At 35.2% G+C, this 27,879-nt stretch overlaps 1 protein-coding gene across 7 annotated transcripts; it reads right to left on the reverse strand.

Annotated features, from left to right (window-relative positions):
• Positions 1-229: 229 nt before the first annotated feature.
• Positions 230-27,854, reverse strand: Fgfr1op2 (FGFR1 oncogene partner 2). 7 transcript variants are annotated; one of them, XM_077798841.1, is made up of 8 exons: positions 27,597-27,853; positions 23,870-23,962; positions 14,188-14,324; positions 11,747-11,864; positions 10,330-10,472; positions 7,729-7,842; positions 4,597-4,710; positions 230-3,109 (listed from the first exon to the last, which is right to left on the reverse strand). In XM_077798841.1, the coding sequence occupies exons 3-8, from the start codon at positions 14,320-14,322 to the stop codon at positions 2,972-2,974; spliced, it is 762 nt and encodes a 253-aa protein (XP_077654967.1). In that variant the 5' UTR covers positions 14,323-14,324; positions 23,870-23,962; positions 27,597-27,853; the 3' UTR covers positions 230-2,971. The 7 variants fall into 7 exon arrangements, with proteins under 7 accessions (XP_077654967.1, XP_077654966.1, XP_077654965.1 ...); XM_077798840.1 differs by having other exon boundaries at positions 14,188-14,336; XM_077798839.1 differs by having other exon boundaries at positions 14,188-14,336; positions 23,833-23,962.
• Between the last annotated feature and the right edge of the window lie 25 nt (positions 27,855-27,879).

A 27,879-nucleotide genomic window follows, 5' to 3' on the forward strand; every position in this document is an offset into this window, starting at 1 on the left:
CTTAAATTTGAAATGTCTCTTTGGCAGCCACAGGTGGATGAGTTTAGAGTTACTGAGCGGTCTAAGCTGTAGTGTATCATCCAGCATACAAATGACATCACCAAGGAGGTGAGTAGAGATATTAACACTGAATAGGAATAAGGACTGATGGTGGCTAATGTTGAGGTCAGAGAAAAGAAAGGAATAAAGGGGATCGAAGTTAAAGGAAAATGTCTCCTAAAATGCCAGTTAGAAATTATCTCCATCAATATTTTATTAAAAAAACACATTTCCTGTTTCTGTCAATTAGAAAAGGTAGTAGCAATCACCCCAAATTAAGTTATGGATCTATGATCTTCTATGATTTTCACTGAAGCAGTTTAGAACTAATCTAAAATTGTGGGAGTTACCAGCAATTATAAATTTGAACAGAAAGCATTTTATCTGAGTTTGTATAATTGGTTTTTTAGAACTGTATTTCCTATACAAAAATTTAAAAATATAGCTTATACTTGATAAACAAATGATGCATTAATAAATTACCCACAGGCTGAAAACAATGGAAATTTGTTTTCTCACAATTCTGGAGGCCAGAGTATGAAATCAAGCAGGAGTTGTTCCCTTCTTGGAGCTGAGAATCCATTCTATGCCCCACACTCGGTTCTGGCAGTGACTCATGATCCTTGGTGTTTCTTGACTTGCATAAATCTCTGCCTCCATCTTCATATGGCTTTCTCTCTGTGTTGCAAATCTTCATTATAAGAACACCAATCATTGATTTAGGGCCATGTCTAATGCGGAGTGATATTATCCTGAGATCCTTTATATCTGCAAAGACCCTATTTCCAAATATGGTCACATTGCTACGTATAGTGGGTTAGGATTTGGGTCTACCCTTTGGGGGAATACTATTCAACCCACTACTGAGGATAAAAAGGTTTGCAGGATCAGCAATAAGCCACTGGCCAATCCCTAGGAAATATAAATAGAGACTGTTGCTAAGTATCGTCATGTGATAAAAAAGACAAAAGGCCTTAAAAATGAACTACGTAAGAAATGTAAGCATTGTTTTAAAATTAAATTGGAGACCATACCAATATTTAATCACTCATCTTTATTGATAAAATAGTCTCCTATGCAGTATATACTCTCAGACACAAATTTGAGGTTCTTTAAAAAAAAAAAAAAAAAAAAGGGGGAGTGTAGGGGATGGAAAACTGTCATTAAAAACAAAGTCTTTCAAACACCCAAGACCTTAAAATCATATTCAAGCAAGAACACCAAGAATAAATTAACTCATCTGTTTACAAAAATATTTATCAAGTAATGTTTATAATTACAGCTGCCTAATGAATTGCCTTAGAATCTCAACTGTGTAGCTTATTTAATTTTTACTTGGGATAAAAACTATTTGAATGTGCCACTGAATTAAGGTCTACTTTCTGAAAAAAAAATAGAAAAGTTTAAAAATAAAAGACTGTCATTTATAAAGTATCAGTTAAGGCTTCTGAATGAAAAAAGAAATTTAATGTTTTGGGCCATTATTAACCCTTTTCTAATCAGTAAGCCCCATCTACCCTTCTCTCCCCAAATTTAATGTAGAAAATTTCTAAAGTGAAAAGTAGTTTTGAGTTTTACCAATATATGAAATTATACTTAAAAATTGTCATGACATGATATTTAACAAATTATATACTCAAAAGCAGAATTTTCTATTTGTGTTAATTTTAATGTGTGATACAAATGAGTATATTTAATAATATTTGATACTCATCCTTTTATTCTATATGATCACTACAAAATAAAGAAAAATTTAGGTTTCAATTGGTGTCACAGTTTCTGTATCTTTTTGCTTTAAAAAAGAAATCTACTTACTGTTTGACATGTTTTAATAAAACTAATACTTGTAAATCCATAGATTTCCAACCCCCTTTAGTAATGAAAAGTTATTAAAACCAAACCAAACCAAACTAAAAAAACCTTAAGGGAATGAGGCAGATGGAGTTCAAAATAATTTTTTTTTAAATATTTGAGTCTACTTTTTCTGTATCTTAATTACTTAAAAAAGGGTTGTGTAAACCATAATTTTGAATTTACTTTGAAATTACCATACCTATTTTACTACATGAAACATTTAAACTTTGTTAAGTAAATGAAATATATGAGGTCCTTAAGTACCAAACAGAAAAGAGAAAAATTGTTTTTATTGACTAAAAACCAAAACTTATTCTTTCAGAGGAGTAGTTTAACCTACTAAATATGTTTATTTATAAGATCTTCTTTCTTAGAAAGTAATGTTCCTTCTCTTTCATTCCTGAAATATTTCATATTCTTTAGCAAGTTATGGACACTTGTTAGCTAAATATCATTTATGTGGTAAATTAGCTATAATTAAATTTCCTCTTTTATTTGTGGTACATGTAAAACATTACTGCAACCTTTAAACCTGAATTTTCTTTGACAAAAAAATTTTAAATTAATGGGAAAGGAGACAGGCAATCACTAAAGCTGAAGTCTTATGGTACATAACCTATTTGTTAACTCTGACACCAAACAGGAAGGATTAAATTGAGTATAAGGATCTTCCATTCACAAAACCATGGCAAAATATCGTAAATTAGGATAATTCTATGAATTCCCAAACAATTACTGGGAAAAGTCAAGTGTATCTAAGTATATCATTTAGAAAGCCAATAGCACTGCTGAAAGCTCTTGATATTTTCAGCCATCACTGTGAAAATCCTTCCTTTGTTCACCAATTAACAATGGCTCAGTTTCTATTTCAATTATGTTTTGGAATAAAGTTTATGACGAACTAACTATACATTTTTTTTTTTTTTTTTTGGCTAACACTTAGCCAGTGCACTGTACAAACTATAGAGGAAAAAAAAAGGGTTGATTGAATTTGAGTTTTCTCTTCATTCATTCATTTATAGGCCAGTCTTTGTGATAGTTTAGAGTCATATACAAAGTTCCCAGACTTGGAACCCTTTCAGCTCTTCCTCAGACTTAGGTCACTGTTGGTTACTAATGCTGACAAAGATGTGCTTTCTGATGCATCATCCTTCCTAAGGTTCAAAAATGATTCTCGAGTTATTTGAAGGATCTCTCTCAGGCCCTTGTTTTCTTGCTAGAAGGAGGCAAGCCAAAAAAAAAAAAAAAAAAAAAAAAAAAGATATAATTACCATTTAAAGAGGTTCGTGAACATGTATTAAGAAAAGCCAAACATGTGAAGGTATAACAAAAAGCAAGTTCTGTAACTGGCATAAATGTAGTTACATATAGTTGACAAGCTGAACCCAAACAATTTTTCTTTAAAAAGTGAACTATGTTCACCCTCTCCCACCACTGCAAAGCCTTATATATACAGATGTAACTAAGATTAAAAACTCAAACTGCCTTATAGTCATACTAAAGATGAACAAAATAGCATCTGGATCTACATATAAACTCATAAAGGTAGAGAATAATACCCTCTGACTATACCCTCACAGTACATTAGTACTTTTATTACTTTCCATGATAGTATGGAATGTAGGACAAGCCATCTGGTTTGTTTCCCTTACACAGAAATTTGAGAGCAGCCGGGTTGAGTAGATGATATTTCTCAAAAGGAAATTAAGTAACCATATTTGACATTGTAAAAAACTTTGCCTTGGGGTGGAGGTTGGGGTTGTGGCTCAGCGGTAGATCACTCCCCTAGCATATTTGAGGCCCTGGGTTCGATCCTTAGCACCACATAAAAATAGGTAAATAAAATAAAAGTGTTGTGTGCAAATACCAAAACACAAAAAAATTTTGCCTCCCCCAACTCTAGAATTACTGTTAAGAAATTTTCAGATAGTTAAAAATAATCTTTTATAATTTATCATATATTATTGTGGCTACTTTTGCATTACATGGCAAAGTTGAGCAGGTGCGAACTGTTTAGTTTGAGAAGTATAGAAAATTTATTTGCTGGTTCACTATTGGAAAAGTCTGCCCATTCCTGTTACACAAACGGGAGAATACATGTTTAAGAGTAAGAAGTCAATTTTTTCCTGATAATGATTTCAAAGTCTATTCCAATTATTTTAATTGTATACAAAATAAAAGATGGATTGAGACAAAGACTTTTAGAGTCCTTGGAAAATAAGAGTACACAAAAAATATATGTGGATTAATGAATCCTTTCCCTGTACTATCTTGATAGAATGAACAAAGTTATAAAAATTACTAAGTTAAATAAGTACCTTCATTTAGTAAGAAAAGGAATATCTCTCTCTCCACTACTGGTATAAGTTCCTAATGATCCTAGATTCTTGCATTACTATATAGCCTTGCATCATATATTCATATAACCAGCATCCAGATTAAGAATATTACCAAGTATTCCAGAAAAGTATATGTATATTTTTAAATGGGATATGTTTTCTGGAATGTCTTTTTTTAAAAAATGTTTTTAGTTATAGATGAACACAATGCCTTTTCTTTTTTTCTTTTTTATGTGGTGTGGAGAATCAAACCCAGTGCCTTACATGTGCTAGGCAAGCACTCTACCACTGAGCCACAACCCCAGCCCCTCTGGCATGTCTTTTTATGGACAGTTTTCACCTACACTTGCAATTTAAAACTTACTTCAAGTTGAAATATTCGTTCCTGCTCCTTGCAACCCTGTTGCTCGTCGATTTCAATGGCTTTCCTCATCACTGCTGCCATTTCAGTTATCTGGTCAACATGTGCTTGTAACTCCTGAAAAAAAAGCATATGAGTTGGTAATCAGTGAAATACTTTATTTTTCAAATTATTTTTAGTTTTGCATCCTTTTAATAAAATCTGCACTGTCACTTAATATGAATGTAATATTCTTGTATTGCCATTTAATATAAATGTAGTACTTAGATCACAACAAAGATGATTAACAATGAATGTGTTTTTGAAATCAGATTTCTATTAGGACTAGAATTAAGGATAAGCAGAAAGATATAATTAAACCCAGTACCAAGAAATTTACTCCTTTCATATTCCTCTAACCACAGGAATCAGCAACTTTTTCTTTTTCACACCTATATATACAACGGGTCAAAGTAATTGTGAAGAAAAAATTGTTGACACACTGATCTTCAAGTTTTCATGATTCACAAATCTTTTCAATATTATCCATGCCTATAAATTGATCCTCTTTGAAAGCAAGAACTGCATCCTGTTTATATTTGCCTATTTAGTCTTTTCTTTATAATATTGAGAACTTAATAGACTTCTGCTTCTAAGTATTAAAATATTAAATGGCCTTTGCCAACCATTGAAAATATAATTTCAGCATAATACAGACATCTGCATTTGTTAGGTGCATAAATGAGGTCCCACTCGAGAATTCCTTTTTTTTTTTTTGCAAATCTCTGATGTGCCAGGTACTGTACCAGGCACCAGGAATATCAAGCCTGCTAAGACTATTCCCTGACCTGCAGGAGCTCAGAGTCGAGTGAAACAAATACCATTCAAAATCAATAGAAATGTGAGAAAAATCACTATCATAATCAGTTTCTTTCGACCATTATTCATTGGCAAGAGGTTATTATATATCAAGGCCAAGCTTAAATATAAAATGAATAACATTCCAAATAAACACCAAGTCTCAAATAGTTGTATATATTTTGATTGTAAACAGGATTTGAACAAGACCTCAAAAAAACCCCACAAAACAAACTGGATGAAATGATAGGGAAAAAAAGAATGGACTATCTTTAGTAAACCACATTAAAAAATATACAGTTTATATATGTATACATATTTGTGTGTATAAAATATACATATATATTCTGCAGGGCTGATTGAACCCACGGCCTTACTCCATGGTAGGCAAGTGCTCTACCATTTAGCTACATTCCCCACCTCATTTAATAATCTTATCTAATAAAAATGCATTTTTTTTTTGGTGGTGGGGCCTTGCACATGCTAAGAAATGTTCTACCACTGATCTATATATACCCCCTCCTACCTCTCCTTGTATTATTCCAATGATGACATCTTTATAATGTTGAGTACTTAAGAAGAAGGCACAATAAAAGACTAATCTGCACTGTCCAGCACAGTGCTATTAAAATTAAATACATATTATTATTATTAATTCTTGCACTGACATTTCCAAGTGCTCAACAGCCACACATGTATTTAGCATACATTTCTGATTTGCTTCCACATTAGTATAAAGAACATTTCCATCATTTCAGAAAGTTCTACTGGGCAATTTTGGATTAGATTATAGTAACAAAAAGGATCAAGACACATACTTGCCATACTCTGCAACAGTTAAAAGAAATCATTAAAAGCTGGGCATGGTTGGCACATGCCTATAATCCCAGCAGCTCAGGAGGCTGAGGCAGGAGGATCTTGAGTTCAAAATCAGCCTCAGCAAAAACAAGGTGCTAACAAGCAACTCAGTGAGACCTTGTCTCCAAATAAAATACAAAAAATAGGGCTGGGATGTGGCTCAGTGGTTCAGTACCCCTCAGTTTAATCCCTGGTACCAAAAACTAAAAAATAACTTTCCTTCCACTTGTAAAGGGAACATAATGTTTAAAAGCAAGTAAATACAGATAACTGCAGCAGCAAAATGAGTAATGAACATAAGTTTTGAATAACAATAGCACTCTCAATTAAGTCTTTTTAAACTGGAAGAAAATAAATATTTACTTTCTTTTTCAGGAAAAAGTCTGTTCTAACAAGATCACCACACACACACACACACACACACACACACACACACACAAACCCCAAACTTTAAATGATAGTATTTTTACAGGCCCAATCAATGGTTCACTTGTTAACTATAAAATCTTTTGTGAGGAATCAGTTTTCAATAGGTGTAAAAGACAAGACTGGTTCAAAACTGCCTTGAAGGCAAAAGTGTTAGCAACATAATTATTAAACTGTTTTGAAATGACTTTTTTTGCGAGGGTGGGGGGGGAGGCACCGAGGGTTGAAACCAGGGGTGCCTTACCACTGAGCTATATCCCCAGTCCTTTATATTTTTTGAGACAGGGTCTCCCTAAGTTACTGAGGATCCTGCTAAGTTGCTGAAGCTGATCTTGAACTTGTGATCCTTCTGCTTCAACCTCTAGAGTTGCTGGGATTATAGGAGTGTACCTAATGCTTTTCATTTTTAACTTTGTCTAGGCTTATTTTTACTTTACTAAGAAGATAAAAGAATGGCTACAAGTTTTTTAAAAAAGAGAAGACACATAGAAAGAGCACTACTAAATTATATAAACAAAAGACATTTTTGTCTTATTTGTGAACTGTAAAGGACTACAAACTATAAAAAATTTAATTTAAAACATTTCCTTTTTGATGGACCAAGACTTTAAGAAATCAGGTTAAAATTAATGTCAAGAAAATATCCTTAATATCCAGGACAAGAAAATGTCCTTGATGTAACTGTTTTGTTGAAACAAAAACTGCAGCAACAAAGCTAATAAGAGAAAATAAATGCAAAACTGGGCTAAATATCATTTAAAACCTCTAGTCTGTGTATGATACAATACACAAGAGAATTAGTGACTGTGTATGATACAATATATAGAGAATTAATGACAAATTTTTAAAGATTCTACACTAAACAGTATAACTACCAAAAGCACAGCATTTTATTTTTAGTTGATTTCATTTATTTGCTGATCTATTCTGGGAGGGAAATTCAAAGTAAAAGAACTTTTTAAATGGACCCCCTTTCCATCCACACCCCAAAATTGACTGTTTTATTTAGTGTACATTCTGATTTGCTTCCAAGTGCCTCCTCTCCAGTCCATGTTGAGGTGCTTCAAGGACGTGTCGAGATGCATCAAGGAAGAATCCTTCGGAGTTGTTACGATGTACCATGTCAATCTGTAGTACAGAGTCATTATAATGTTAATACGGACATTATCCGTACTTTAAAAACTGAATGAGTGTTAGTTCATGCGTGTTAGCCAACTGTTCAAAATGTTTGTTTTTTTAAGATTTCCAAAAAGGTATGTTAAAAATAATATAAAAATAATTATTTGGATGAAAATAAATTCTTAAACTTTTTACAGATTTTTAAGTGTGCACTCACAAACTTCTGTAGTATTTCAAAGGGTCTTCTACTCCAAAATGTTGCTATGTGTAACTTTATGTTACCCCTGTCATAAAATTATTTTTGTGTTTAGGTGTTATCAGGGCACTAATACTCAAACATGTCCTCGAATCCCCTTGTTTTGTGCCTTTATGGTATTTCTGTTTACCCACTTCTGCTTATGGAAACCCTCCCCACCTTCATAATTAATTCAAGGTTGAATTTGGATACATTTTCTCTTTACTGAACATCTTTCCAGATTTTCCTCACAAGAACTAATGTTGATTTTTAGTATTCTGGTAACAATTCCTATTTCTATCAGACCCTGCCCTATATTAATTAGGTTTGTGTCTGTATCTCCCATTACAAGCTCAAATAGTAATTTAACTTATTCGTTCATTCACATTGTTATTACGCTTAACAACTAACCCCGTGCAAGTGTTAATAAATGTTTGTTTAACTGAGTCAAGGTGTCTCCTTTTTGGGAAAAATCAAAATCACAAACATTAATATGTATTAGTTAGAATTAATAACGAGTAACTTTATAATCATTTTATGGAAGGCAAGGATCAGCACTTAAATTCAATCCACATAATGAAAATGGATGGTTTAGAGCAATCTAGAAAATGTTTAACTTTACTAATTAGTAAAACAACTTCAATGAATGATTAAATCTAATGTGTTTTATTTATATTTTGTGCTGGGGATTAAACCCAGGGTTTCATGCTTGCTAAGCACACACAATACCACTGAGCTACATCTCTATCCCCTAATGTGTTTTAGAAAACATTTGCTCTGTCATAATTGCTACCAGATGGGACTAACAAGCTGCAATATCGGATCCTAAGCATTTTTTTGACATGGTATTCTCTTCCCTTTAGATCTTTAAAATTTATCTTTCAAGTTATAAAAGAGAAGGTCCTTTTAGAATATGCCAAGATTACATTCATCTTATCAATAATTTTAACTCAATTTCTCTTCATAACTTAAAAAAAAAGACTCTTAGTTATACTGTTAAATTTAAATGATTTGTAATGGTCTCATTAACAATGGATTTTTTTTTTTTTTCTAATGCTAGGGATCTAACTCAAGGCCTTGCACAGCTGGGCTAGTGCTCAATTAAGCTACATCCCCAGCCCAACTATAGATTTCATATTCAAAAGATTTTCCCTAAATAGCCAAGGATTTTCATTTGGCTAGGAGATGAATATTAGATAATATCAAGCCCAAAGTTGTTAATTTATTAATTTACTAGTTGACACAAGAAGAACCTATTAAGTTTTCTCAAAGAGTTATTTACTAGGCATTTAATTCCAGAAGAATTAATAGTAATTTAAAAACATAAGCACCAGATGGAAGAAATATTTTAAATGAATATTAAAAGAATCTAAAGTGTGTTTTCCTAATTGAGAAAGATAAAAAATGTCTTATAACAACCACTATTTCTTAATAACTAATAACAAGTATCTCACCATTATGCACTACAGATAATGGCCAGGTTATCACAACCTTTAATATTTCTATTTTACACCAGCAGCTAAAATTAAGTTTAAAATACAACGTAAATGGTGAAGAGATTAGTCTACTTATCTTCATAACAGTTGCCAGTAAACACAGGAACATATGAAAGGAAATAGACACAGGAATCCCACAAGAAAAATAGGAAAAAAACACTAGTTTCTAACCACTTCAGTTTTGCCTCTAAAAATGATGTCAACTGGTATGCAATCCCGAGAGCAAAATTTAAATAGACTGGTACAATCTTTTCTTCTCCCCAGCCCCATAGTTTTTCATTATAATCAGGATCATTCATAGAGTAGATAAATTAGCCTCACTCAGAAAATGGTCTTCAGAAAAACAAATTTACATTTAGTTGCTTTCAAACATTTTTTAAAATTTCAAAGCAATTTCAATTTTTGTTCTCACAAAATATGTCACTATATAAATTTACTGGGAGAAATATTTCTTAAAAGTAGATAACTTACAAAACTAATTTTGAATTGAACAAACTTACCTTTATTTCCAAAACAGTGTGTGTAATATACATACATACTTGTTTAAAAGTTACTAGCAAACAGTATGAGTTAGAAAAAAAAATCAAACAGAATATGGCACATAACAAAGAAGAAGTGAGAAAAGAGACGGCAGAAAATGTCAGTTAAAAACATGAAGTAGTCAATGTCATGTTAACACGGCATTACTAGATATCCCTTTTTTAATCTGAACACAACCAACTGTCCCTCTTTTCCCGTTCAAGTTACCTTTATGGAATGGATTACCTTGGAATGCTGCTCCTTTAACTTCATTATTATACCTGGATCATCTTTTTTGCTAGCCATGAGCAATCTAAACATTTGTTCTCGATACTTGCTCATTATAAGTTCCAATGCAGACTGATGTTCTTCCAGGGATGTACGTAATTCTATCAAGAATAACAGTATATTTTATTCAAATTTAGGGTAAACAAAATATTCTCTTCAATATTTACCAAAATACCAAAATAAATAGGGTATTTTAAAAAGAAAACATGATATATAAAATTCTACCCATGTAACAATAAAAGACAAATAATTTATTTAGTGGTGGACAAATAATTTATTTAGTGGTGGAGGCTGAAACCAGGTGCACTTTATTATTGAGGTATATCCATAACTCTTTTTATTTCTAATTTTGAGACAGGGTCTTGCTAAGTTGCCAACACTGGCCTCAAACTTGCAATTCTCCTTCCTCAGCCTCCCAAGTCACTGGCATTACAGGCATGCACAACTGTACCCAGCTTTAAAACTCAGTTTTTAAGTATCAGAAAACATTTACTAAATAGCAAATAAACATCAGACAATGTTCTTGCTATATTAAGAATACCCCAAAACCATACAGTTTAGGGTATAGTAGAGAAAACAAATATGTGGTAAGTGCAGAGCTACTCAAACACATTTAAGAGAAATCTCTGGGGAGAAATTTGTGAAAGTTTCCCAGAAGCGTGACATGGGGATGACTTTGATTTTCTTGGGTTGAAAAATTAAAGATTGGAGATTCAAGTAAGGAGGCTTTGAAATGGATGATGTGTTGAGAAACTGGTCTGAAATGGCAAGAGCAAAATATTCACAGAGAAGAGCTGTGGGAAGAAGACAGAAAAGGCCTGGAATTGACTTTGAAGTTCCTTATGTAAGGAAATAAGGATACAATGAAAGTTCTCAAGCAAAAAGTAGCATGATTAGATTTATTTTTGAGAAATCAATCTGATGCTTGTGTTAAAGACTGATGGAAGTGGAAAGACTAGAATCAAGGAGACTAGTTAGGACAGAACAGACAAAAGATTAAGAGGACAGTCGCACCTTAACGGGGGTTAAAGCAGTGAAACTGCAGAGAATGAAACTGAGTCATTTCACAGGTAACAAAAAAAAAAAAAAAGGTGCAAACTAAGATTGAGGATGAGGTTCTAAGACCAAGAAAAGAAGTTCTCTGGGTGTGGGGGTGTACACCTGTCATAACAAGTGACTCAGGAGGCTGAGGCAGGAGGATCCCAAGTTTGAGGCCAGCCTCAGCAATTTAACAAGACCCTGTCTCAAAAAATAAAAAGAACTGAGGATGTGGCTCAGTATAAAATGCCCCAGTCCAAACCCCAGTACCAAAAAAAAAAAAAAAAAAAAAAAAGAAGAAAAGAAACCATTCATCTACAGTGATAATATGTCTTACCTTTGTTCTCTTGTTGCAATTCTCTGATTTGTCTGTTTTCTTGCTGGATTCCCATAACTAATGTGGACCGTGGCCGATGTCTTGCGACTTCATTAAGTTCTTGAATTTCTTCCTGATACTAATGAAATGATTAAAAAAGAATATGTCTGGAGAAAGTATTTGGAAACATATCTGATGTGTGAATAAGTATAAATAAATAAACAGATCCTTTAAAAGTTAAACATACAAGATATTATATAATTCATTCATCCCACTCCTAGGTATATACCCCAGGGCACTGAAACCCTACATCCATGCCAAACTTTGTATACAAATACTCATAGCACCATTTTGTGTAAGAGCCCCAAAATTCAAATGTCTATCAACTGATGAATGGATAAACCACAATGTGTTGCATCCTCACAATGCAATATTATTGGGCAATAAACAGGAATGAAGTACTGATTCCATGCTGTGACAGGAATTGTAAAAACTCTGTTAAGAGCCAATCACAGTTAGGTGTGGTGGCAAGTGTCTGTAATCCCAGTGGCTCAGGAGGCTGAGGCAGGCGGATCTTGAGTTCAAAGCCAGCCTCAGCAACTTAGGGAGGCTCTAAGCAACTTATCGAGACCCTGTCTCTAAACAAAATAATTAAAAAGGGCTGGGGATGTAGGCTCAGTGGTTAAGTGCCCCTGGGTTCAATCTCTGGTACCAGGGGGAAAAAAAGAAGCAGCCAATCACAAAAAGCCACATATTATATCATTTTATCTAGAATAGGCAAATCACAGATGAAAAAATTTGTGCTTACTAGTGGGGAAGGGAAGGGGAAGCTAGGGAAATACTGCTAATGGGTCTACAGCTTTAGGGTGATGAAAATGATCTGTAATTAGTGGTTATGGTTGCACAACCTGTGAATATACTGAAATCCAATGAACTGTATTATTTAAAAGGGTGGAATTTTATGGTATATAAATTATCTTAAAAGAACATGTGCGGAAGAAATGCAAAATAATTTGCATTAAAAAAATAAGTGAGCCAGGTGCAGTGGCGCACACCTATACTCCTAGCAGCTCAGGAGGCTGAGACAGGAGGATGTTAAGTTCAAAGCCAGCCTCAGCAATGGTGAGGAACTAAGCAATTCAGTGAGACCCTGTCTATAAATAAAATACAAAAAATAGGACTGGGATGTGGCTCAGTGGTCCAGTGCCCCTGAGTTCAATCTTCAGTATCCCACCCCCCAAAAGAAAGAATGTAACTTCAAAATTGCAATCATTTACTTTCAAGACATTATGAGACACCTAGTAATGGATTCATAACAACATTCCTGATTCTTAACTTCAGGTGTCAAATTCCTTTTTTAAAAACAAGTTAATACCAGGCATATGTTCACTGGAGTGCCAGAGTTAAACCGGACATTATGGAGGCAGGTAATCTGTTTAGGGCAACATGACTGCAAAACAGAATAAGTAAACTTGCTTTACTATTTTTCATAGCTTTGTTAAGAGCATTACCTCAGGTTGTTTCCTTTTACAGAATGGGTGAGTTTCATAAAAGTTGGCTGTGAACATACATTTTCCCCTCTAATTTCTATCACAATACATGAGATTGTATAGTCTTCTTAATAGTTAAAAATTTTTATCAGAGGAGGGTTTAAAATGGTAGCTAGACTCTATAGTTCACTGAAAGATACTGTTATACATGTTAAAAAATCAAGTTATGAAAACCTTTTAATTTCTTTTTAGTTGAGAGCATTAAATGAAAAACAAGATAGAAAGTACTAATGTGTTACTGCATAGGCTGTAAACCAGGTATTTCTTTGCATCACTTTAGAAAACATTTGGTTGTTAAATAGCATCATCTAAGTACTTTTATAAGAAAACTACATAAACACATCTGTCTTACCCAAGACAAAGCAAAATGTATGTTAACATTAGTAAAAGGTATTATCTGGTCTTTGTCAAATTTATCTAGACCTAATAAATTAATTTGAGGTCTAAACTCAAATGTGCATCTCTATCAGAAAAGTAATCAAATCTACAGTTTTTTTTTTTTTTTTTTTTTTTTTTAATTTTTGGCAGTAGGAATTGAACCAAGGGCACTTTACAAATGAGTCACATGCCCAGTCCTTTTAATTTTCTGTTTTGGGACAGGGTTTCACTAAGTTGCTTGGGGCCTTGCCAAGTTGCTGAGGCTGGCTTTGAACTTGTGATACTCCTGCTTCAGCCTCCCAAGTTCCTGGGATTACAGTGCTCAGCAAATCTATAGGTTTTAGAACACACATACATCCATACATGTATGCCATCTAAACACGACAAACATATCCTCCTTTAAAGCAGACTAAACATACAAGTGAAGCTACTTCAAAATTTAGGGAACAGATTAAAAGCAGTAGCTATAATTCAAGCAATACATAAATGTCAATGACTGCTTCTGTTAAATGGAATCAAAGAAAAAAATCAAACCTGCTTCATTGCTTCTACTCGCTTGTTGAGAGCTGTGGTTTGCTCAATCAGAGATTCTGCTGCATCGTCATGATCTCTCAATCTTTCAACAAGGGCTTTAGCATCAGCAAGTGCCTTCTCAATTGTGCAACTCATTTCTAAAAAAATATCTATAATTAAAATTAAAATTGAGACTCAAAACAAAGTCTGCATATCACCTTGTTTTAGTTTCACATATACAAAATTACACTTCTAAAGCTTCATTTAAGTTTGTTCATTGGGAGAAAAAAGTATCTAAGAACACCTTGTGATTTCGCTTGTTAGAAATGATATAAGCTTGAAGTTTAAATAGAGTATAAAGAACTCTGCTTAGCCTCTACTTAGTCAGGTGATCTGAGACACTCCTCAAAAACACATATTACTAACTAGACAAAATTGCTTCTATGTGTCATGCTATTCAAAGTCTCAATCTTCTCTTGGGTATACTTCTTATATAAAATCACATTATAATCCTAACTCTTGTATTTTCCTTAGTATATCGTGAAAAGAAAAAAAAGTTTTGGTGTGAATAACACTGGCTCTTATGGGAAACTTTTGGTATATATAAGGGAAATTTAATGGGAATTTCAAGATGGCTATTAGAGGTACCCAGCACTCACCTCCCCCTCAACAATGAAACAAAGTAATAGGTATATAGTTGAATTCACAGGTGAGTGACCATGGGAGAACACTGGAAAACAGGGAGCAAGATACTGTAACCTTGTAAATTCTTATAAACCTGGGAGAAGAATACAGTAAGAGAAACAAAATAGCCTAGCACTTGCCACTGGACCCCACAACTGGGATACCGCAAGGGTAAAAAAAGTTCCATTTGCAGGGTAAGGGTAAAAAACAGTCTCACAAAAATATAATCAGTGTGGATACTGGTAACCCTAGCTTTTGCAAAGTTTCACTATGCCCACTGGCTTGCTGCCTAACCTAGGTAAGTTACCTGAAATCTACATAACAGACTTGCTTTGAAAAGGATTTAATATCACCTTCCAGAGAATATATAGGGTGCAGTTCAGGAGCCATGTTGTGAAGAGACCTACTGTCTTAATTTGGACTGCTTTAAGGATTAGAAACCCCAATGTATTCACATTTCTGGAACTTCGACATTCAACTGCACTGGCTTAGCAGGTAGCTGCCTCAGGAACCAAACATGGCTCAGCAGATGAATGATTCAAACCTGCTGTGTGTCCTACACTGTCATAAACAGGGTTTGTGACATGAGAACAGAAGGCAATACCCTCAAGAACTGGGAGACTGCGGATGATGCCCTTAGAAACCAAGGGCATGATCATTAAGTAGCATGGGGGTTCACTCTAGTGCTTGAAATGAAGGGACCCCTCACCCCTTCACCCAAACAGGCTCCTGTCACTAACAGGGCAAGGAAAAAACTCCATGGGTCCCACTGCTGCTTTGCCTATGGAGGCCTGCTGGATAGCTTTGAGCAATGCTGGAGCTCTAATTGCTGAGGGACCTGCAGTCTAAGGGGACGGGGTGGCTTGCCTGATGCCTGGAGCATTCTTCTCTTGCTCATGCACTTCCACTGAAAGGAATTTTGCTTGGTTGCAGATGTGATTCACTCTTGCTGGTTCTATGGAGGGCATTACATCTAAAGCAATCCTAGAATAAAAGCCCCCCAACCCCATTGCCTTGACCCTGAGTGTGCACAGCCAAGACAGGCCTCAGGAGGAATTTTGCCTTGACTTTGTTCTGCTCTATCCCAGACAGGACAGAAGTGAGGGTGGAGGGTCTTGCTACTACTATCCTGTCACCAAGTGCCTGCAGTTAGCAGTTGGTCTGAGGTCCCACACTTGGGTGGACATGCCTACAGTAGCAGAAAGGAACACCACAACTATGCAGTTCTACCGCTGGCTGCCTACCCCTACACCTTGCCTGTCATGCATTGCTTAATAGACTGCATGTGAGTGCCACAGAAGAGGTGCTCTGATTCTTGCCCTGGCCTCTCCTTGTGAAGCACCTGGGTCCCTCACCATTACTGGTACAGCTAGTGCTAGAGACCCTTACAAATAACAGAGCCAGCATCAATAGTACTGAGGAAGCCCAACACCTGATAGTGGCCATAGACTCATTCTAAAGGAATTCTTCAGATAAAAGCAATATGATATCAGAAAGAAAAAGCATCAGGAATGAAGAAAAAGGAATAGAAATTATACATAACAGTAAATAGTCTCTTTAGTTCTAAAATGTTTGGTGTTTAGAAATAAGAATTTCAACTCTTGTCTGATGAAATTTTTAGCATATACAGAGGTAATATAGAATACAACTATAACTACAACATAAGGAGAGAGGGGCAACAAAGAGGCCCATATTGTGATAAAGTTTCTAATATTTTACTTGAGGAAGAAGACCTATATGCTATCTATATAAAACTCACTTAAAATATAATACAGATACATTAAAAGTAAAAGGATAAAAAAAGGATGCACTATACAAATACTAATCAAAAGAAAGCCAGATACCAAAAAGTACATGAAAACATGCTCAACATAATGCAATTAAAAAACTACAACAAGGGCTGGGGCTGTAGCTCAGTGGCAGAGCACTTGCTCAGCCTGTATGAGGCATTGGGTTCGATCCTTAGCCCCACATAAAAATAAAAAAATTAAGGCATTCTGTCCATCTACAACTACAAAAGAATTAAAAAAAAAAAAGAAACGAAACGAAACTACAACAAGCAGGGCATAGTGGTGCACGCTTGTAATGCCAGTGACTAGGGAAGCTGAAGCAGAAGGATCACAAGTTTGAGGCTAGCCTCAGCAAGTAAACAAGATCCCAACCAATGTAGCAAAAACTTGCCTCACAATAAAAGGGCTAGGGATGTAGCTCACTGGCCAACTGCCCCTGAGTTCAATCCCCAGTACCAAAACCACAAAAAACAAAACTAAAAAGTCTATAATGAGATACATCTATTAAGGGTGGCTATCACAAAAAAGACATTAAAAAAGTAAGCGTTGGCTAGGATATGGAGAATTTGCAATTTGCATAAAGGACCCATGGGAATGTAAAAATGGTATAGCCACTATGAAAAATATTCTGGTAGTTCTTCAAAATGTCAAACACATGATCCAACAATTCCATTCTAGATATACACTTAGAAAATGAAAAAAAAATTCAAGCAAAATATTATGCATAGCAACATTATTCATAATGGCCCAAAATTAGAATTAACCCAGTCCGTCAACTGATCAATGAATAAATAAAAAGATGTCCTGAAACAAGGAACATGAATGATAATTATTATGCTTGTGATAGGAACCAGTCACAAGTGACCACATATTATGACTTAGATGTCCAGTAGAGGAAAATCCATAGAAACTGAAATTAATTTAGTGAATGCCTAGTGCTGGAGTATAGCAGGGGGTAGGGTATGGTTGGGAAAAGTAAAGGGGAATAGGAAATAATTGTTAATGGCATATGGTTTCTTTTTAGAGTGATAAAATGTTCTAAAATTGATTTTGTTGACAGTTATATGACTGTGAATATACTAAAACCCATTCAATCGTACACTTTAAATAGGTAAATAGTATATTATATGTCTTGATAAAGGCGTTCTTTTTTTTTTTTTTTTAAGAGCTGGAGTAAAGACACTTTAGGGAAAAGAAAATGATCAGGGACAGAGAAGCATTACATAATGATAAAAGGGCAGTTCACCAAGAAGACAAGAATCCTAATGTAACATGCACGCAAGAATATGTAAAGCAAAACCTGAAAGTATTGAAAGGATAAATAGACATATTCACACTTACTACTAAAAACGTCAGTGCTCCTTTCTCAGGAATTGACAGATCTTGTATGCAGAAAATCAGGAAGGATATAGAGGAAATGAACATCATCTAAGTGGATTGAACTGATTTTATGAAACATTACTACCAACAATGGTAGAATACGATAGTTCTCTTTATCCATGGTTTTACTTTCTATGGTTTTAGTTACCCATGATCAATTGTGGTTCAAAAATACTAACTGAAAAAAATCCAGAAATAAACAATCATAAGTTTTAAATTGTAAGCCATTCTGAATAGTGTTATGAAATCTTTATTTATTCCTGCTTAATACATGAATCATCCCTTTGTCCAATCATGCTGGCTATATTCCATGCCTGTTAGTCACTTACTAGTTATCTAAGTTATCAAATTTACTGTCACAGTAGCAGTACCAGTGTTCAAGTAACCTTTATTTTACTTAATCATGGCCTCAATGTACAAGAGTAGTGATGCTGGCAATTTGGACATGCCAAAGAAACCATAAGTGCTTCCTTTAAGTAAAAAATTCTCATAAGGACAGGAAAAAAAAAAAACCCACAAAACTATATACCAAGGTTCCTAAGATCTATCTGAAACTGTGAAGAAAAAATAAATTTGTGCTAGTTTTGCTGTCACAACCCAAGCTACAAAAGCTGCAGCCACAGCATGTGATTATGTGATTAGTAATTAGTTAAGATGAAAAAGAGAGTTGGGGCTGTAGATGAGTGATAAGAGTGCATGCTCTGCCTCTGCAAAGCCCTGGGTTCCAGTCCCCAGAACCAAAAAGATAAAAGTGTTGAAGACTGTTTTTCAATCTGAGTACAAAAGAAGGTGGGGCAGGGCATTAAATTTGTAGGTGGACGACATGAACAGAAAAACACATCCGGATTGGTGGTAATATTTTGTGTTAGAAAGTATTCAGCCTATATGAAGACTTCAGAAGGGAGCCTCTGAAATAACATAACACCAAGCCATTTACTGCAAGTAAAGGATGGTTACACAGACTCAGGAATAGGTTTGGACTGAAATTACTACAGAGCCTGTGTCTGCTGATGAGGAAGCTGCTGCTGAATTTCCAGCAGAGTTGAAGAGACTAAATAAAGAGAAAGGATACCATCCAATGTGAATTTTCAACTGCAATGAAACTAAGCTCATCTGCAGAAAGATGCCAGTAGAATCTGCAGTCATGGAAGGAGGACATCAGACATAGGACAGATTACTCTAGTACTATGTGGCAACACTGCTGGGCATAACATAAAGTTAGCTGTGTACAGAGTGAAGAACCCACACACACCCAAAACCAAAACCTATATTTTAAGACCCATATCTATATAACTTTTATTACAGTATATTTTATAATTGTTGTATTTTATTAATAGTATTGTTAATCTCTTTTTTATTTTCTGGAGTCAGAAGCAAAGATTTATTTAGGAAAGCAAGAATTATACACTTAAAGGAAAAGAGACAGTGTGCAAACTATCTCAAGAGTGAGAAGCCTATTGTTAATTTCTTACTCTGGTCTAATTTATACATTAAACTTTATCCATAGGAATGTATAAGAAAGACAGTGTTCAGAGGGTTTGGTATAATTTTCAGTTTTAAGTGTCCACTCGGGATTTTGGAATATATCACCTAAATATAAGGGGGAACTACTGTACACGTTATTTTGAAGTGTACATAGGATATTCACTAGGATAGATCACAAAACAAACCTTCAAAAATCTAAAAGAAGGGTTGGAGTTATGGCTCAGAGGTAGAGTGCTTACTTAGCATGTTTAAGGTACTGGGTTTGATCCTCAGCACCACATAAAAATAAAATAATAAAATACATATTGGGGAAAAAATCTAAAAGAAATGCAATCATGTAAATTATATTCTGATCATAATGGAATTAAATAACATAGGTTAAAAAAATCTCCAAACATTCTAAAATTAAACAAGACACTTCTAAATAATGAGCTAAAAAGGAAATTTCTGGAAATCAGAAATATTTTGATCTAAATAAATTTGAAACTACAAGATATCAAAAATTTTGGCATACATGTAAAATAGTACTTTGAAGGAAATTTAGAACATTAAATGCTTATATTAGAAAATCAGAAAGATCTCAAATCAATTATCTATGCCTCAACCTTCAGAAAATAGGAAAAGAACAGCAAAATAAACCCAAAGTAAAAGTAGAAGGAAATAATAAAGAGCACCAAGATTAAACCATAAAATTGAAAACAGGAAAGCAACAGAGAAAAATCAGTGAAATCAAAATCCACTTCTTTATAACAAAGTTGGTACATCTCCAGCAAGAATAACCAAGAAACAACAACAACAAAAAAGACACAACTTATCAATGTCAAGAACAAAAGAAGGGTTATCACTGTGGATCCCTAATTCATTCAAAGCAAAAGTGAATACTATTTAATCCCACACAACTAAAATGGGTAATTTAAACGAAATGAATTAACTAAAACTATATAAAATCACAAAAAAGATAAAAATTAGTATTCTATAACTATTAATTATAGTTATTGTAGTTATGTTATTATTGAAGTCTATAGCTATTCTATAATAGTCCTTTAACTTTAAATAAATTGAGTTCATAGTTAAAAATATCCTGCAAAATTACGAGTGCACACAGCTGTAATCCTAGCAACACTGGAGGCTGAGGCAGGAGGATCACAAGTTCAAAGCCAGCCTCAGCAATTTAGCAAAGCCCTAAGTAACTTATCGAGACCCTATCTCAAAATAAAAAGAGCTGGGGATATATCTCAGTGGTTAAGGGCCTGTGGGTTCTATCCCTGGGACAAAACAAAATTTTAAAATCCTGCAAATAATCTCCATAACCAGTTGCTTTCAGTAACAAATTTTAACATGCATTTGAAGAAGAGATATAACCAATGTTATTACATTAAAAAAAACCAGAAGTAAAGGGAATTCTTTCAAACTCATAAATGATAATCAGTATTACTCTGAAACCCAAACTATACAAGACAGTAAAAGAAACACAGAAAACATAGACCAACATCCCTCATGAATATACATGCAAAAATTCTCAAGAAAATATTAGCAAATCAAATATTTTAGTCAGCTTTTCACTTATATGACTGAAAAGACCTAACCAGAAAATTTTAGAGGAGGAAGTTTCTATGGGGGATCAGGGTTTCAGAAACTAGTCCATAGACAGCCAATTCCATTCCTTGAGGTGGGAGGTGAGCAGGACATGATGGTGGAAGACATGATGATCAGAAAGCAGAGAGACACCACTTGCCAGAAAAAAAGCATATACCCCAAAGACATGTCCCCAATAAGCACCTCTCCAAGCCATACCCTGCTTGTCTTCAATTGCCACTCAGTTAACTCCATGAGGGGTTAATTCATTGGTTGGGGTAAGGCTCTCATAACCCTATCATTTCTCCTCTGAACATTTTTGCACTGTTTCACACTTGAGCTTCTGAGGGACACCTCACATCCAACCATAACATCAAATTTGGCCATATATTAAAGAAGTAATACACCATGACCAAGTGGGGTTTATCCCACAATTCAAGGCTATCATCATAGTCTATCAAAGAGGAAAACACTTGATCATACCAATTGGTACACTAGAAAAAAATCCAACATCCTTTCATAGTAAAAACTTTCTGCAAACTAGGACTAGAAGGGAAGTTTCAAACAGAGAAAGGGCACTTCTAAAAAAAAAAAAACAACCTACAGCGAATCATACTTAATAGACAAAGACTGAGTACATTCTCACTAAAATTAGAACAAGGCAAGGAGATTCTAATAACCAATAATAGTGAGGGAAAAAAATCTAGAAAATGGGGGGGGGCATATAGATATAAACGAAATAAAACTGTCTTCATTCATAGCCAACACTATGTTAGAAATTTAAAAAAAAAAAAACAGCTTGGCCCAGCAGTGTATAGCTGTAATCCCAGGGATTTGGGAGGGCGACGCAGGGAGGATCATAACTTTGAGGCCAGGCCAGCCTCAGAAACTTGGGGACCCTGTCTCAAAATTTAAAAACGGGCTGGGGATGTATCTCAGTAGTAGAATACTCTGGGACCAATCCGCAGTAGCGGAGGTGGCGTCGGGGTGGGAGGCTTAAGGCCCCTATATAAACTAGCAATGAACAAATGGGAATCAAAAATCAAAAATTCAAAACAAAACAGGTTTATAATAATCTTTAAAAATCTTGGGCAAAACAAAAAATTCTTGGGTAAAAAGGAAGCAAAATACATGTAATGTCTACATGCTAACTACAAAAAGTTAATGAAAAGAAACTAAAGAGGACCTAAATAAATGGAGAAACACAACTATGTTCAACGATTGAAAGACTCAATGTAATAGAGATGATCAGTTTTCCACAAATGACCTGCAGATTTAACGCAATTTCCAATCAAAACCCCAGCAATTTTTTTTTTCCAGAAATGGACAAGCCAATTATAAAATTTCTGTGGAAATGTAAAGATAGACTTGACAAAACAATTTTGAAACTGAAGTTGTAAAAATCTCACTAAAACTTAAGACTTACTTCAGAAATCAAGACAGTTGTAGTATTGATAGAGACAGAACAGAGATCAGAAATAGGCCCACAGAAACATGGTCAATTGATATCTGAAAAGGTGCAAAGGCAAGCCTAAGGAGAAAGGTTAGTTTTTTCAACAAATGGTTGAAGAACTGGACATCCATAAGCCAGAAAACTAATCTCAACACAATTCTTACACTTTATACAGAAATTAACTCAAAATGGAACACTGTTTTAAATGTTAAACGTAACACTTCTATAAGAAACAAGAGGAGAAAATCCTGGTAACTTGGGGTTAAACAAAGATTTTTTGTAGATGTTTACCAAAGCATGACTCCTAAAAGAAAAATTGATAAACCGAACTTCATTAAAATTACAACTAAGGAAAAACACCATTAAGACAGACTGAATGGGGCTGGGGATGTGGCTCAAGCGGTAGCGCGCTTGCCTGGCATGCGTGCGGCTCGGTTTCGATCCTCAGCACCACATACAAACAAAGATGTTGTATCCGCCAAAAACAAAAAAATAAATATTAAAAATTCTCTCTCTCTTTAAAAAAAAAAAGACAGACTGAAAACACAAGCTATATCTATACTGGAAGAAAATACTTTCAAATCACATATCTGATGAAAGACTTGTATTTACAATGAAAGTCTCTCAAAACTAATTCTAAGAATACAGTTTTTAAAATAAGCAAATGAGCAAAAGACTTTAATACTAACTAAAAAAACATGTATGGTGAATAGGCACATGAAAAGATGTGCTTATTAAAGATATTCAACTAAAACCATGATGTGTTTTTTTTACCACCCTATTAAAATGGCTATTTGTCTATCATCAATACCCAATTGCCTCAGTTTTAATAGTTTTAAAACCCTTGCTAAGTCATTGCTTTTTCTTCAGAATTGTTTTTACCTATATTTAGCCTTCTCTTCAATCTAATTCAACCCAGACTTCTGGAGTACTCTAGAACAAAAATCAAAATGCTGGTGATAATTCATTCAAACTGATGGTAGCTTTCGGAATTTGAGGAGTACCACTTTAATTGGGCAGCAGGACAAGTATTATCATTCCTTTTTTACCAATAAGAAATAGACTTAGGGGCCCGGTGGGGTGGCACACGCCTGTGATGTCAGTGGCTCAGGAGGATAAGGCAGGAGGATGGAGAGTTCAAAGCCAGCCTCAGCAATTTAGCCAGTTCCAACTCAGTGAGACCCTGTCTCTAATAATAAAATACAAAACAGGGCTAGGGATGTGGCTCAGTGGTGGAGTGCCCCTGAGTTCAATCCCCAATACCCCCCAAAAAGAAAAGAAAATAGACTTAATAATTACCAATATAAGGAACCCAGTGAAAGAGCCCAGCTAGTACCAGAAATAGATCTTCCGATCCCAGTTTTATTCTTGAGCCAGGCTGGATTCACAAGGTCTTATTTGCTTTCACTTATATGGAAACCATCTTGACCTGCAGAGGTAGAAAAACAAAGCAAATTCCCTGACTCTAACAAATCAATGAACTTCCAAGATAGCCATAAGAAATAAACAAGAATGCCTAAGAACAATTTATATTAAAAAAATTACAAAATTTCGCCTGCTGCAGTGGCGCATGTATTCTCAGTGGCTCAGGAAGTTGTGGTGGGAGGATCACTAGTTCAAAGCCAGTCTCAGCAAAAGTGAGGCACTAGGCAACTCAGAAAGACCTTGTCTCTAAATAAAATACAAAATAGGGCTGGGGATGTGGCTCAGTGGTTGAGTGCCCCTGAGTTCAATCCCAGTACCAAAACCAAACAAAATTTCAAAATTTTTTTCATGAAACTAACACAAGCCTAAGAACCATTTTAATTAGACCTTACAGTTAATTAAGCAACAAAAGTTTATCCATAGACTTTTAAAAATTATAATTAACATCTACTTTAAAAAACATTCTCTAGGCTGCATAATGAAACACTATCAAAATGAACTATACTTAAAATTTGTTCATAATTATAAAAACATCTATTCAGGGAAAGAAACTGTAAATAGCAGGCAGCTCAAAGGATAATTTTATTACCATTTCAGAAAAACAGTGACACAGTTTCTTAGAATTTGCATGTTCATTTCCTGTATGTGAGACCAAAAAAGTGTAAAATATTTAATAATATTAATTTACTTTGCTATTCTTCCTGAAAAATTATTTCCTCCCTTTCTTTGTCTAATAAGTAGAGTGGAAGAAGTACTTTTCAAACTAACAAGTTTCAATTTTTTAAAAAATAGCCTTCAGTTAAAAAAAAAAGTTGTACTTTTAACTTATCTGCCTATTTTCATAGTACCTACCTATTTTAACTAGTCACAAAATGTTTACATTGTTTTCTATAGGTAGGTCTAAATTGCAGGAAATTTTTTTTTAAACAAGTTTTTTTGGTGTGTTTCCTGCATTAGCCATTTTCTCACCCACTCTTGCTACCAAACATGTACATTCAAGATTCCTGGCAGATGGTTCAAGAACATTCTGCTGCTGGTAAAAAAGAAACTGCCACCTACCCAAGACAGCAATTGCCAGCTGTTTACTTATAGACTTCTTTTTGGTTAAGGAAAATTTAAAAAAATTCAGGTCACTCATCTGTTTCCTTTATCCAGAAATCTACTATCTTATAGTGACTACTGATATACCACAGATGTCTTTAAATGTCAGTTTAGTGTAAATTTTTTTTAACTGTCCAAGTAGACACCTCTAATGACAATTAGTAGATAACATTAATTGACACATGAGATAGAAAAATAAAAAGGCATAGTTATGTCTTTCAGAAAAGTAAGTAATCTTTTTTTATTTTTATTTATTTTTTTTGGTGGTGCCGGGGATTGAACCTAGGGCCTTGTGCATGCTACGCAAGCACTCTACCAACTGAGCTATATCCCCAGCCCCCAAAGCTCATAATCTTAAGAGATCAAGAATTATGCATTTAATTACACATAAAAATAAGCATTATACAGACATACATGTCACTATTTGAAATCACGGAAAATTTTCATTGGTGCAGTGAACATAATTGGAGCTTTATAAAGAAAATTAATTTTTAAAGTTGGACAGAACAGAATTTGAAAGGAATAATGCTGGAAGATTTTTAGAAAAATCGTATACATTTGGACCCAACAGAGTGGTGCACATCTATATTCCCAATGAAGTAGGACTGAAAGTTCAAGACCAGCCTCAGTATTTTTTTTAAGTTTTATTTAATTTATTTATTTATATGTGGTGCTGAGGATCCAACCTAGGGCCTCATACATGCTAGGCAAACGCTACTGCTAAGCCACAACCCCAGCACCCAGCCTCAGCATCTTAGTGAGAACTTATCTCAAAATAAAAAATTAAAAAGTCTGGAGACTTAGCTTAGTGGTAAAGTCCCCCTGGGCTCAATTTCCAACACCCCAAAAAAAGGCGCAGGCCTGTAATCCCAGTGGCTCTGGAGGTTGAGGAAGAAGGATCTTGAGTTCAAAGCCAGCCTCAGCAACAGCAAGGTGATAAGCAACTGAGTGAGCCCCTGTTTCTAAATAAAGTACAAAAAATGGCTGGGGATGTGGCTTAGTGGTTGAGTGCCCCTGAGTTCAATCCCCAGTAACCACCCCCTGCCATAATAAAATATCCTTAGAATCACGATTAAACAAAAGTTTCATATACACATATGCAAACAGTTATAGCAATTCCAAAAGGAACCAACCTAATCTAAACCCATTGTTTCTAACCTATAGGCCAAGGAGTCAGCGGCACAGTTATATGAATGCACACACAGGAAGCATTGCAAACAGTCTAAGACATTTCTCTCACATATAATCCCACTACTTTTCAAATATAATAGTATAATAAAACAAAATTATTTGAAAGCATAGGGTTTTTTCACTTTCTATTATAATTCCAATCAACCAATAATTTTAAAATTTTACAATTACATACGTATTAGGAGTATGGGATTGCTCATATTCAAAATAGGCAGGGGCCTTCAAGCAAATATACAAGGTTCCTTCTGGGTCTTAAAATTCCATGCTTTTAAGGAACTAAAAACTCCCGCGGTAAAGTTTTTAGAACTATTATAAATATGTATACTTATGTACATATAAATAATGTGCCAAGCACTGGACTAAATTCTGTTTCAAAGATGAAATGACATTTCAGACTCAATTTCAAGTTCGCAGAACAGACAGATAAATGAACAAATAATACTTCCTAATAAATACCACCAAACTATCTGAAGCGCTTTGTCACCTGGGGGAGTCTGAGAAAATCCACGAATTAAGTTTTGATAAATGGCAAACAGGGACAGATGCTACAGTCCTATAAAGAGAAAGAGCTGTGAAAAATGCACGGCACTTTTGGAAAAAACAGCCAGTGTCTGGTATGGTTGGACGTTAAAGTATTTGGAGAAGAAGCAAGTTGAGACTCTAAAAATATGATTGAGACAGACTGTAAAAGATCCTCAATGACATGCTTGATAATTAGGACTTGATTCTGTCAGCAATACGGTTACTTGAAAAGTTTAAGGAGAGATGTAAACAAAACGTATGCCAGAACTGTAAGGATGTTAACGGGGAAACTAGTTTGGGGTAGGTGCAATAATTCTGGTGAAAGAAGAAACAATACAGTGCAGTTTAACTGGAACTGTGGATTCTTGGGTTTCTAGTTTGGATGTTAGGACGTATACTGGTGTTAGTATCAGTATCTAGGATGGAATAAAGATGAAAACCAGAAAAAAAGTAATATCTCTTGGAGGGCGGTTTCAAGAAGGGAATGGTCATCTGCGGCAAATACTGCAAAGGGGTAAACTGGAGGAAAAAGGGTCCCTTTCCCTAACCCTCAAGGTGGGTAAGAAGAGAAGAAAACAAATACGGATGGTACGGTGCGTCCACAGGTTTGGGGCCGAGAGTTTCCAATAAACTTTCCGTATCTCCGTTCCGGAAAGAGGAGCTCAAAGCTAAGCACCAGGCTGGCTCCCAAGAGCTGAGACTGCGAAGTGGCCGGGGCCAAAGAGCCGGTGGTTCTCAAGGGGCACGCACCGAGGCAGCCCACAGGCAAAGTAAGCTTCCGACTCGCCTACGCCCGCTCTGGTCCCCGGGTTTATACCACTTACTGCGCTCTCAATCCCTCGCAGCCGTCGGCTATGCAGATTAGAACCTTTGACGACCGGGTCTTAAGCACCCAAAGGAAAAGACTCCGCACCCCTGTTCCGCGTCTTCAGCGAGCAGACGCAGAATCCAACAGAGACAGAACAGACAACTGGCAAGTCAGCGGGGTTCAGCCCCATCACTGACCCGGGATAAACCTCCGCCGACCGTCCCCGACGAGCGCTCCCTGACTGCCCCAGTCTCGCGAGATTTCCTCCCTCGCGTTACCGTGGAGCAGAGCCGGCCGCT

This window comes from Urocitellus parryii, chromosome 5 (genome assembly GCF_045843805.1).
Source record: "Urocitellus parryii isolate mUroPar1 chromosome 5, mUroPar1.hap1, whole genome shotgun sequence".
NCBI classification, from domain to species: domain Eukaryota; kingdom Metazoa; phylum Chordata; class Mammalia; order Rodentia; family Sciuridae; genus Urocitellus; species Urocitellus parryii.